At 41.3% G+C, this 13,507-nt stretch overlaps 1 protein-coding gene across 1 annotated transcript in view; it reads left to right on the forward strand.

The window, feature by feature from the left end:
- TTC17 (tetratricopeptide repeat domain 17) overlaps positions 1-13,507 on the forward strand; it is a 54,784-nt gene that overhangs the window by 1,576 nt on the left and 39,701 nt on the right. Inside the window, exons 2-3 of the mRNA XM_059474812.1 lie at positions 11,013-11,102; positions 12,460-12,629. Of these exons, the coding sequence (XP_059330795.1) occupies positions 11,013-11,102; positions 12,460-12,629 (260 nt within the window). The remainder of the gene's footprint in view (positions 1-11,012; positions 11,103-12,459; positions 12,630-13,507) is intronic.

Consider the following 13,507-nt stretch of genomic DNA (forward strand, 5'->3'; position numbering starts at 1 on the left):
CATTGTGGTGCATTAGTCTTTTCTGTTACAGTTCCAAACGCTTTGTAAGCAGGGGCATTCGCATGTTCCTTCTGTCAATTTCTCAAAGCCTGTAGGTGAGGTGAAAAAACAGTATCTGTGGAATAGCTTCTCTTACTTGCATGGTCAAAATTAATTCACCCATTTCCAGCAAGGAAATTCCAATTATAAGTGTGTTTTTACTCAGACTATGAGAAGCTAGGTTCTTCAGTACCTGGAATGTAGTGCTGCAAATTGTCCAGTGAACTTTTTGTAATTAGATTCATTTTGGCATCTGTTACTGTCATGTCCCTGGCTCTCGTGAAAACTGTATTTAGATTTGTGGTTATTGCTGGTGTAAACTCTGCATGGCCTCTGAATTTCCTTTTTTCCACTTACTCGTGTTTTGGGGAATCACTGGATAAGTTTTTTTGTGAACTTCAGTGTTGTTTTAAGTGCCAAAATGTAGCAGTAGTTCAGTAGTTAGCAGCAAAAGTGACGGTCTCCACCTGTCCAGCAGGAGACAGGAATTGTTGTTGTGCCACTCTTCAGTGCACAGGTGCAGTCACACCCCGAGTGCTGCATGCAGTTTTGGTGCCTCTGGATAAGGACATTACACTCTTAGTCTGTGAGCCCTCCCAGAGGAGAGCAAACAGGAGGGTGGAAGTTCTCAAGGGTAAGACTTACAAGAAGCAGCTGAGGTCACTCAGCTCATTCAGCCTAGTTCTGAGGAGACCTCATCCAAGCCTACAGCTTGCTCAAGCAAGGCAGCGGAGGGGCAGGTGCTGGTCTCCTCTCTCTGGTGACTGGTGAGAGGACACGAGGAAATGGAATGAAGCTGTGCCAGGGCAAGTTCAGACTGGACGTCAGGAAAAGGTTCTTCACAGACAGGGTGGTCAGTGACTGGAGCAGGCTCCCCAGGGAAGTGGTCACAGCACCAATTGTGCTCAAGTTGAAGCAGCATCTCAGCAGCACTTGGAGGATTCATAAAGGATTTATCAATTAATTGGCAGAACCACAATTTTTCAAAATATTTAAGCTCTCTTCCTAATACCAACCACTTATTAACAGTACAAAGGCCTCCAAATTCACTGCAGAGGGAATTTGCTTTAATTTTGCTTTAATTTTTCAGAGTATTTTTCATTAGGTTGTTATGTATCATGAGAACTCAGGGGTCCATTCCACCTGAGATACTCTGTGATTCCTTGGCACTGCAAACCTCTGCACGTTACCTGCTCCAGGGCACGTTGCTGGTGGTCAGCTGCTGTTGGACCTTGCACTGCCCATTGCAGGGCTTCCAGCACAGCAGTCTCCAACTGGAAGTGGCTGCTGGTGGCAAAGAGTGGTGATATTAATCAGCATTTATATTATTTAATTTTGGAAATACTAGCATTCTTAAAGTCTGAGACACATCTTCAAAGATTACCAGCTTTTTAGAGAGGCACAGGCTTGATCTTCACTTGGGCTACTTCAGTTTATCTGAATGAAGCCTATATAATTAAGAGGTAGGCAGAACTTAATTGACAGTAAGACCCAGACATTCCCACTGCTAAATGAGCCACTATCAGTGGAAATGCAGATGGGCACCAGTGACAAGTGACTTCCTTGTAGTTTTTGAGTTTGCTGCTGTGAGCTTTGTTTTCCTTCATAGAAAAAGTGCAGAACCTGTGGGTGAGGAGCTGACAGCAGGAGTCACGGATCCTGACCTAAATACAAAAGATAGTTGCTGGAATGTGTTTGAGGGAAGAAAGATGAGATTATTATAAATTATTGACCTAAAGTCTCTTTTAGCTTTTTCTCCTTACGGTGCAGCAAGGGTGAAAGCATTTAATATGGGACTGTATTCAAGCATTGCAGTGAGATTGACTTTTCTGTGACCCAAGACCACAGGAGTACCCTGGCTCAGCCTTGATTTCCTAGTGGTACAAAAACCTGGCAGCAGTGGCAAAATTAACACAGACCAAACAATTTTCTAGATATCGTTAAGATTTCATCTAGTAAACAAGAGTACTTGCTAAGTAGGCACTGTTCAAGTTTCTAGTGAGCATTTCTAAATGACAAAACAAATTACTAGCAGTGCATATAATATTTCAGAGTCTCAGCCATCAAGACAAAAGCCATCAAGCTGTATCTGTTGCTATAGTAGCTGGTTTTCAGATCAAAGACATCATTCTCTGGATCAGTTCATGTTCTTTTTGAGTCTGAGTCTACCTTCAAATGTGTGCTCTTGCAAGGCCAGAGACTGACTAATCTTCTCTCTTTAATGAGATTGTATCTGCTCAGTGCACATGTTTATAAGCCATTTCACAACTCACAGTATAAAGTTCAGGCTAATATATAACTGAGTTTTGACAGTGCTTGTCTGCCAGTAGGGAAGCTAGTCACTCTACAGAAATGCTAGTGTGCTTCCAGAGAAGAGAGAAACTCAGGGTAAACAGAGGACAGACAATTGTCAGATGAAATGCAATGCAGAATACAGTCATTCATGACTTTAATGGTGGGCACCAGCTGCTACCATGGCTCAGAGACCTGACATATGAGAGCAGAGGTGGGGTCTTTCTAGAGATACCTTGATGGAGGTGATTAAAACTGAGCAAGCTAGTGGGGACTCAAAGGGCTGCCTTTTTGTGGACTGCTGTAAACTCTGAAGAAGTTAGGTCAGAATAATTAAACAAAGTACAGAAACTTCCCAGGCAGATGATCCAAAGCAGGATTGGGAAAGTGTTGTCAGGAGCAAAGAGCCCCTGGCAAGAAATCTGAGTTGGCAAAAAGTTGTTTTAGTTTTAATGTGTTGTCATGTGTTTTGAAGTTCATGAGAGATGATCTGGAGAGGAGAGTCAAAGAGCAATGCTGCCTAACTTATTTGGAACTAAGACAACCTGCTGCTCAATGAATGTGACATCTGAATTTCCTGCAGTGCTGTAGTGTGCTTCACTCTGGCTTAGTCCAGTAGAGAGGAGAGACAGTACCTGCCACTTGTTCATATGGTTGCAGATTTGAGTGCAAGTGCACCTGAAGCAGCAGCAAGGCAAGTTGATTCATGGATGGCTTTAGAGTTAGTTAATGCATTACTCTGTCTGGCATCTGAGTGCACATGTATGCTAACAGGTTGGGATGATAGCAGTGGTCCATATGCTCAAGAATACAGGAGAAGCAGGAACCCAAACCCAAGGAAAGCTGAGATTCTAGTGCAGCCAAATAAAAAGCTATTTGCTGCTTAGAAGAGCATCTTCTGTGATGCATTAAGTAGTCACTCAGTCCTATCTTGAAAATGGCAGGTGAATGTTTGCTTTGCTCTTACTCTAAAGGTTAGTTTGCTTGGTTGTATGAAATCCTACTTGACTGAATTTCTGATTGTTCCAAGTCTGTTGTGTGCTAAACAACAAAAACATAAACAAAAAACAAGGAAACAAAACCCCCCACACACACATACACAAAAAATTTGTTAATTTTTACTGAAGTGTGTCAGGTGGAGCTATGCCTTCCCCAAAACAGTTGACAGTCCCTCCTTATGAGGGTGTGCAAAGACACCTGGGCTGGTTGGTTTAAATGTTCTGTAGTTTATTAGATGTTACCCTATCCCTAGGATGAGCTGAAGCAGAATGGTTCTGAGGTAAGGTTTTCTTTAAGAAGAGGAAAACTTGTTCTGGTTTAGAACTTCTCTCTTGATCACCAGAGGGCCATAGGCCTTCATGTGCTATGAAAAATAGTAGTTTAAAAAATATATATCTTTAAATTTTCTGCCTTTACATAAGTGTAGAAGAAGTTTTTTAGTCTGAATGTTATGTGAATGGCTGAGTTGCTTAATGTCCTTGTCCCAGGTAGGCATTTAGAACTGCACTTCACCAGCCCTGCCTGCTCCTGGGGGAGCACAGCCTATGTCTGTCTGTGTCACTGTGAACATCACAACTAGATCCAAATTTATAAAAATAGCCCTTGTGGTAGCCTGTATGTGCATCAGAAATGCAAATGTTTCATTCAGTGGAGCCACGGTAGAGAAGTGGCTTCCCCTGCTCCCAACAGCAGTCAGAGATCTGCATGTGAGGTGGACGAGCTGAGAGGCAGGTCCCAAGGGCTGCTGAGCTGCAGCTGCCACAGTCCAGCAGGTGATCTTATGGCAGGTTTTGACTGCTGACAGAAAAGCTTTAGTGCAGAGGGGTCTGGGTTAGCTGAGCATGGTAATGCACACCAAGGCAGTTCAGGCTGTAAGTCCAGAGTGCTGCAGCAGTGGCTTGACCAGGTGTAGGCAGGTCCTGCTCATTCCTCAGCTCCTGGTTTTCATACAGCCTTTGTCCTCTGGACACTGTGTTCCCAGGTCCTGTTTCTCTTAGGATTCTCACACTGTATTTCCTGTTTCTGTCACCTTTAAAATAAGGGTTGAACAATCTGAGAAGATGATATGAATCAACTGTTTCAAACTGGCTGTTCTGTGGTGAGAGTTGTGCTTGGTGCCTGGAATGCCTTCCCTGTATTGTGAGCTTCACAGCTGAAGGGTGGCCTTGGAATTGGCCCAGGCACAAGTTTGCATGAAGACCCCACCAAAGCCCAAAAGAGCAGAGTCAGCAAGACTGATATCCACTGTTATTGCTTGTACCTGCTTTAAAAATACACTGCTGGATAAAGTAATTTCCCTCAAAGTTTAACAGAAAAAATGAATGGGTTTTCTCTTATTCATTTGCTGAAGAAGTTACTACTCAGGGTTAATCTTTTTCAGATCTCTTGTAGCTGTAATAATTAGTCTTCCTGTCTGTACTTTCAGTATTAGAACACTTGAAAGTTTTAGGATTTGGCAGTGAGCAGACATCAAGAACCAGTCTGCTTTTATGAAAAAAAGTACTTGCTCATTACAGATGTAGTCTGAATGATCTCTCCATCTCTTGTTTTGATTCAGCTGAGCATATGGCTACTGAAAAATAAAAGCCTTACCTAGAATATACAGGTTAGAAATTTGTACCCTTAAATATGACTAGTGACACATTGGACACATGGTGTTCCAAGTAAAGGTTTGTTTCCCTTTGATGTATTTAGATCTGTTACCTAGGATATTCCTAGCTTGTGTGATGTCAGTTGAGCAGAGCTATTCAGTAATACTGCAACTTTGTTAGGTTTTATTTCTGAAGTGCTACAAGTGTTTAAAATTTGTGTTTTCCCTGTAGCACAGCTAGTATTAATAATATCAAAATATCTAGTGCTGTTTGTTAACAGGTTCTGCAGCAGTAAGCTTTTAAATGGCTCAATACTTATAAAAACTCATTTCAACGTCATTTTTCTGTGTGAGTTTTTCAGTGATAATCTTGAAACAAGTACCTTCTGACACTGCCTACTCATCATTTGGATGAGTCAATTTATTTTCCAGTTTTGTAGATTGTCTTGCACTGAAACCTGTGCAGATTTTTTGTGGCTTCCTCAGAAATGCCATGTAGCATCATGTTGGAGTGTAAAGTATCTCGAGACAGCAAGAATATTCCAAAAGACAAGCACTAGTTTTCAGATCCTTGGCTCCCCCTCAAGACTGCAAGAAGTTCCAGCCCGTTGGAGGGGGAATTGCCTTTATTTTGTACAGAGACAAAACATCCACGGCCTATAAAACAAATATGGGGAGCCCATATTTCTGTATGCCATCATTTGATACACTGTGTTTTCAGCTTCTTTCTCCAATAATCTGCCTTCTGCATGTAGTATAATGCTTTTAGGATGTGCAGAGGCACTAACAGCAGTTCTGATTTTGATGTGCCTGTGCCTCAGTTAACAATGGGGTTTCCACAGTACTTTGAAAAAAAGCCTTACTTAAAAATAGTTGACTGAGGCCTTCATTGACCCTCATTTTAAAATAATTACTTCCTAGTGCAGTGTAACTGGATTGCTGGGAAAATTATGCTGGAAGGTTTGGCAAAACTTGCAAGTCTAATTGCTGAGAGACTTTGATATATGGAGGTAACATAGGAGACTCTGAAACTTCAGGGTTTGATTCAACTCAATGTCTTTTTTCATTACACAAATTCTGTGTGTTTCTTGCTGAATCAGGTTCTTGGTGTACTTTGTGACAGTGAATAAATTTGAACTGTGCTTTATAAAGAAACTTTCACCTTTGGGCAAAGTTGAACAGAAAACACTTATTCTAAAAGTGTTTTACTGGCAGGCTTTCTGCAGTGTAACTACAGTAGCTGTCAAAGGTTCAAAGAAAGCTTTTCAGCACAACTTTTTTTTTCCTGTTTACCGTGTTGGAATTGAAGTCAAATTCTTGCATTTCAAGCACTTCATCTTGCATGTCACAGTTTCAGCACTTTAGAGGAAGAGTAAATGAATGTGGTGCTTTGCTGTTAGCCACACACTTGGAGTTAAAAATGAGTAAGTAGGACAAAGCATCTGTTCTCATGCAGGAGTCTCCACTTTCCACACCACGAGGCTGTGTTTGCTGTGCAGGTTGATGTCTGTTCTGTTTCATCCCAGAGGAGCCTTATGGAGAATTGCTTACATCTTGAAAAACATGATCCAAGTCACAATATCTGTGTATTTTTCACTGTCTGGCTCCCAAATCAGGTGACAAGGCACAGCAGTGTTTGTAAGAGCACAAGCATGACATGAGTGAGTGAAACCAGTATCCTCTGAAATCTCCCTGGAGTCTTGTTGTGGGAAGGAAAGGCATAATCCAGTCTCTAGGTATCCATCAAATATCTGTTATTTGGACTATTGTATTTCTGACTGAGTGAAGCTCTAAGGGCTTTTCCAAGTCTTTGGGCTATGTTGCCTTCTCTTTGAATTTTAATAAGCAGCAGCTCACAAGAAAGTTCTGATTATTTTGTGGTTTTATTCAGGGTGTAATTTTCCTGGTTTGGGGATGTGGCTGCACAGGAAAGCGGGAAGATGCCAGGTGGAACTTGAGCACAAGCAGCATGAGGGAAGTGTGAGCATCCATGTAACAAGCCCTGCAGGGCTTCAAGTGTGTCTTCCTGATTTCAGCACATCCTGCTTCCCACTTACCTTTATCACTGCTGCTACTCATATCTGTGCTGTGCAAGTTATGCAGTTGCAAACCTTTGTTTGCAACTTACTGTATTCTTCATGAGGTGTCACTACTCTCCTCAATGGCAAACACAGTATTGGTTCTCTTCACAGCTCAGTATGTCAGCTTTGTCTTTTTCCTACTGTACAAATGGCTGGCACTGTGAAGAAAATGTGTTTGATGTAGGGATGGGTGTTGTAAAAAGCTGGATAATGAACTGTAAGTCTTCACAGTGTTGCTGACTGGATCTGAGATTAATAAGTTTCAGTTCAAAAGCCATCTGTCTGTCACTGCAGAGAAGGGGGTAATGAAGAGCTTACCAGTGCCCACCAAAGCTGCTTTATCACTCCTCTCCTCACCTGCACAGGGGAGAGAAAATAAAAGAGAAAGCTCAAGAGTTTGGATAAGGACAGGGAGAGATCACTCACCAGTTACTACCACAGGCAGCACAGACTCAGCTTGAGGAAATGAGGTAATTTATTGCAAATCAGACCAGAGCGGTGTAATGAGAAATACAAGCAAACCTTAAAAATACCTTCCCCCAACCCATCTTTTTTTTTCTGAACTTAATACCTGATTCCCTACCTCCTCCCTCCTGGGTGGTACAGGGGGATGAAGAATAGGCATTGTGGTCAGTTCATCACAGAGTGGTTTTACTACAGATTTTTCCAAGAAGAACTCCTCCTCCAAGGAAGAACTCTTTCCTGTACTCCAATGTCATGTCCCTTCCACAGGAGAAAGTCCTGCATGAACGCCTCCAGTGTGGTTCCTTCTCACGTGCTGTCACAAACTGTTCCAGCTCAGGGTCTCTCCCACAAGATCCCATCTTTCAGGAACAGGCTGCTCCAGTGTGGGTCCCCTTGAGGGTCACAGGTCCTGCCAAAAATCCTGCCCTAGGATGGGCTTCCCACAGGCTCTCAACCTCCTTTGGGTATCCACCTGCTGTGGTGTGAGGTCCCCCCTAAGCTGCGCGTGGATCTCTGCTCCCTGATGGGCTGCAGGGGACAGCCTGACTCATCGTGCTCTTCCCAACAGGCTGCTGGGAATCTCTGCTCTGGCACCTGGAGCACCTTCTCCCCTCCTCCACTCACCTTGGTATCTACAGAGCTGTTTCTCTTGCATATTCTTGCTTTTTTTTGGCCACAGTAACTTATTTTCCCTTCTTAAATGTGTTATCACAGCAGCACTGCCACAGTCACTGATGGGCTCGGCCTTGGCCAGTCTGTCCCGGAGCCAGCTGAAGGCTTCCCTCTCAGACTTGGGAGAAGCTTCTGGCAGCTTCTCACAGAAGGCACCCCTTGCCATGCAATCCCAATGCAACTACTAAAATTCTGTGTTAGGAACTTCGTGTTTACGCACTGGTAAGGTTAACTTTCTACTAGGCTGAAGGATTCTGCTGTTATTAAAAAGCACTTCTTTGCTGGTGACCAACTGGGTCAGATGTGGAATGGAAAATCTGAAGACTAAAGAGAAATATCCTTAACTGGGATGATTTCCTGGTGGATCACCATAACTTTATGAATAAATTCAGTGATATTGCTGTTTGGTTGTTGAAACTTTGGTTTCTGCTGCCAAGTAATAGTTGATGAGAGTGTAGTACTTATTGCATTGCTTTCCTGTCAACCCACACACACTGGGTTGGTAACATACTGCTCTAAATTCTCCAATACTAATTTCAGACTTCTCATGAGACTGTCTTATCAAAAGTTAAAAACAGAAGGCGACCCTGAATATGATTCTGTTTCTGAATGAATGAGAAGCCAAGGTCCTTCATCTTTCAGAAAAAGATTTCTGATTGGTGACGCCTGCATAACTTTCTCCAAAAATGCCCAGATGCTGTTTGTCACTGAAAGTAGAGCTGATAGTTGACTTTTCCCTCAGTGACTGTGTAGAATCATGCAAGCAGCCTTTAGATGTCAGATGAGCAGTGCTATTTTGGAATGGGTAATGAAGTGCTTTAAACACAGTGAAACTTATTTTCTTTGCAAATTAATCTCTCATTCATTTGCACATACCGTGGTAGTTTCTTTAGCAAGTGAGGCATAAACCACAGTGCCACATTCAGTGCATAACTCTGTGTGCAACCAGTTCAGAGTGAGGTGGGGCCCACGGGAGGAAATAGGAAATACGACCATGAATAAAATGCTGTAGACTTTAATACTTCAACTAACAAAATTATTAGATTTTTTTGAAATTATATTTTCTGTGCTTCTCTGCATCATGGTGGATACTTGGTCATCCTTTATTTGCAACAGTTGAATTCAGAATCTCCAAATTCACAGTGTAAAAATGAATTAGCGTCAGTAGCACCCATCATTTTCTATTTGGTGGTGATATAAGAGAATTAATCTGCTGAGGAAGAAACTGAGTTTTTTATATAACTAGGTAGCCACCCATCAAAATGGTTCCATACTAAAAGAAGCCCTGCAGCTTTTGTTTTGGAAAGGAATACTTAGCCAAATTTAGCCAAAACCACCCTTAGGGTTTTAGTAAAAGGAACAAGTGTTTATGTCTCACAGGACAAGGTCCTTCCTCAGTCAAGAATCTTGTAACAAATGTAGATTTCACAGTCAGTAGTCCAGAGAAAGTAGATTTGAGCTTCTTCTCTGACTCACCAAGAGAGTACAGCCTAAGGTATAACCTGTTGACAGGACACGTTCAGATGACCAGAAAATATGCTGGAGATGCAGCTCTCTGCAGTAAGAGAGTGTAACAGAAATTTGTCCAAGCTGCTTGGAAAGGTGACAGAAAAGGAAGAACTGTGGTTTAGGAGGCAAACTTTTCCATTAAATTGTAATGTCAGGTTTGCACATTTGTCATGGGGGTGGACAGCCCATTTAGAGGTATCTGTGCTAACAAACAGGTAAGTGCTCACATCTTCATTCAGCAGCTGGTTCTGTGTCCTGAAAACTTGAACGGAACCTGGGCAGAACCAGGAAAAACATCTTGATGTAGACCATCTAAGAGTCATGTTAAAAGTGTGAGATGCTGCTGTCCTTGTCACCTTGTCTCTTCATTCTGTCATCACATACTCCTGTTTCCTTGTTTCTGTTCTCATGCTCATTGAATCCTTCATGAACTAATTTAGTTTCTAGTTCAGACAAAACAACCAGGAGGGAGTTGCATTCTGTTCAGCTCCTGAGTTTGGGTTAGCTTCCAGGAGATCCTGGTGGCTACCACAGCTGGTGTGCAGCCATGTGTACTGCTCTGACGCTGACACAGGGGAGGAAACGGGGCTGCAAGCTGGACGGGAGCCTTTGCATCAGCTCAGCTGCTGCTACACCACCTTCTCTGCTGTACGGACTTTCCCCACCCAGTGAGGCAGCAGAGTTTGGCATGAGGACAAGGCTGGGGTGTTTCAGCCATGGGTGAAGTGCTGTTAACTGAGCCCAGCCAGGGGCTGATGTGGAACTGCTCCATCTCTGACTTGCTTCTAATGTCCCTCTTCATGGAGCTGGGAACTCCTGTGCGTAGCTATGGAACCTGTAGCATGGTCTCTGTAGCAGAGTTTTCAGTCTTCCCCTGCTTCCCTCTTGATTTTGTTCCTTTACTTATTAATCCTGAAGACAGTACATCCTAATGGTGGGCCAGTGTGTTCAATTAGTTGCAGAGAGGAGTTGAAGCTGAACTCCTTTATGCCTTTTGTGGTGGAGGAATTTTCAAAGTGCAAAACAAAATAAGTTTCTGTGATTGCAGTTTAAGATATCTAATATTTCAGCAGTAAGTACTCTGAGTAATGTTTGTTGTGGAAATTTATTTGCCTCTTATGCTTAGAATTTGTGTGCCTGATTTAATTAAAATAGGTTTAAAGTTAAAGTTTGGGTTGAATTGGATTCTCAAATGACAGTGTTGTTTGAAGTAAGGATTTTCATAATGGACATGTTATGAATGTTGACTGGACAGAAAACCTCTGAACAGACAATATGTGATTGAATGAACAAAATTGCCTTCTTTTAAAATCACTGTAATTAGGTGAATATCTTACATGATGGACTGTTAAAATGTCTTGCAGGTGGATTCACCAATGAACTTGAGAAACCCACATGATTTGGTAATACTAATGAGACAAGAAACAACAGTTAACTACCTCAAAGAACTGGAGGTAAAGCATAACATTTAAGTACTAACTAATTCTGAAAATACAGATTTATTTTTTTCCATAGACTTTACAGTGATAGTTTTAAATCACGAAAATAACTTATTATTGGCAAAGTTCTTCTTCAATGAAAGGATGAAAAATTTTTCAAATCTCAAGAATTTTTTGCCTCAAGTTTGCCTAACTGGTCTCCAGTTGTATCATTCCCTGTTGTTAGCCATCAATCTTAACATTTTTGGATAAAATCACTAGATTCTGTTGTACTGTATTTTGGAAGAACACAGAGCAAATCATCTCTGTTTTTTTTCAAGCCTTTTTATTATTGAAAAGGGGTCTGGGACCACCCTTTTGGAAAGTGTTTCATGAACTTCGAACTGATAAACTGAAGTTTAAATATAAAAGGGGTTAGGTAAGCAAACAGCTCACAGCCCTTCTGGCCATGCACCCCTTTCTTGTGCCAGCTTTGATTTTATCAGATTGGGATAACTACGTTAAGCTAGATGAACACCAGAGAAAAGAAAGCTAGGTGAACCCCAGAGGTAGCTTTAGATGAATGGGTGAAGTAGGAGAAAGGAAAATAAGTGGGACTGCCCCTGGTGTGACTGTGTTCAGCCAGTCTTTCTCATCAGAGTACAGTCTTTTTTGTGGTGATGGACATTTGAGCTGTGGCTAGAATAATACTTGCAAGCTTTTTTGGGACATGGGTTGTGGGTGTGGAAATCGCTGATGTCCAACTTCTAGTACACAAATTACTTTCAGCAGCAGTTACCTATTGTAACTTGTAAAATTCTTGTACAAATTGCTACTAGCATATGTATCTCTATTGTTTCACAGTAGCATGTAATCAAACGTATATGGCTTTAATTAAAAATACAGGTGTTCTCATTCCACAGATATTCATGTGCAGTACTATTCACATGTACTCATGTTCAATTGTACTTAGCACACTGACTGATGATGATTTATTGCAATTTCTTGTATTACTTCCACAAGGTCTTACAGTGGAAAAAAGTGGGCCAAATGTCAAAAAATTTTATGTACTTGTAGCAATCATTTCTTCTTTTCTTTAATGGCGTATCGTGGTTTTGGAGCACTACTAGCCCACTTTTTAGGCAAACAGGAGAAATAAGGACTCATTCAAGGTGTATTATATCTAAAGAAAGCGTTTATATGCCATCCAAATCTAAAAAAGTCCTACAGATGTTATAAAAGATAAGGAAGTATTCCCAAAATTTAATCAGAATTTTTTAGATTTTTTGAAATTAACTTTGTTTTAAGGAAAAAGTGGAACTGTAGAATTGTAACAACTATAGCGTTTGCTTTCATTGGTGTCATATGCTTCTGTTTCCTTTTTTTCCTACAGAAACAGTTAGTTGCTCAAAAGATTCATATAGAGGAAAATGAGGACAGAGACACGGGGCTGGAACAAAGGCATAATAAAGAAGATCCAGACTGCATTAAAGCAAAGGTGCCCCTGGGGGACCTAGATCTGTATGATGGCACATACATCACCTTAGAGAGCAAAGATATCCGGTAATAAGATGCTTTAATAACATACTTTATATTCTGAAATTTTTACTGAATGAAAATAAAATTAACAGTACCTCTAAACACAAGCGAAAAATGACCAGCACTGACTTTCTTTAGATGGCAGTTATTGTTTTGTGTTACTGTGGAATAAAATTGAAACATCTTCCACTAGCTGTGAGCAGGTACAACGTACAAAAGCTGTTTCCCCCAAACCATCTATGCTAGCTCTGCCCTGAAACTTTTCCTTTCTTCCAGTTCTTTCTTCCAGTTACTTTGTACTGATACAACCAGATGTGTGAATTAAAGTGAAATATGTAATGTCAAAGGGGGTTGAATTTGCTTGAGTGTGCTTTCAGTGTTTTGAGCTAGATATTTGTTTTAGTGGAAACTGTCTTGACTCAAATTTGAATGAAATTCCGTTGATTACCAAGCTGTTGAACTTTCTGGTCATATTTTGTCCCGTGTTTACGAAGTGAAGGATGAGCAGCCAGTGTACTTGACATTCAGCTTCATTGGTAATTCATCTTCAGGAATGACTGTTTTGTTTTAGTTGGTTTTTTTATCATAATCACATGAGTACTTGAAGTGGGAAAAGATCAATTTTTTTGTCATACACCTTCATTTGGACTTCTCATCCCCCGTATTTGGGATTGGTTTGTTTGTTTCAGCTGAAGAGCCTGCATGCATTGCCATTTGCCTGACAGATACATCATTAATCATAGCAGTGATACACTAGGTTGACCCTGATACATTTTGGAGGCTATCCAAATGTTGATATTTTCTGTAAAGCAGACAAATTTATTTATCCTATAGTCATGACATCCCAATACAACTGAAATCTGGGAATACAACAGAAATGGGCTAATGAGCCCGAACAGGGG

The sequence above is a fragment of the Ammospiza nelsoni genome, chromosome 6 (assembly GCF_027579445.1).
Source record: "Ammospiza nelsoni isolate bAmmNel1 chromosome 6, bAmmNel1.pri, whole genome shotgun sequence".
NCBI classification, from domain to species: Eukaryota; Metazoa; Chordata; class Aves; order Passeriformes; family Passerellidae; genus Ammospiza; species Ammospiza nelsoni.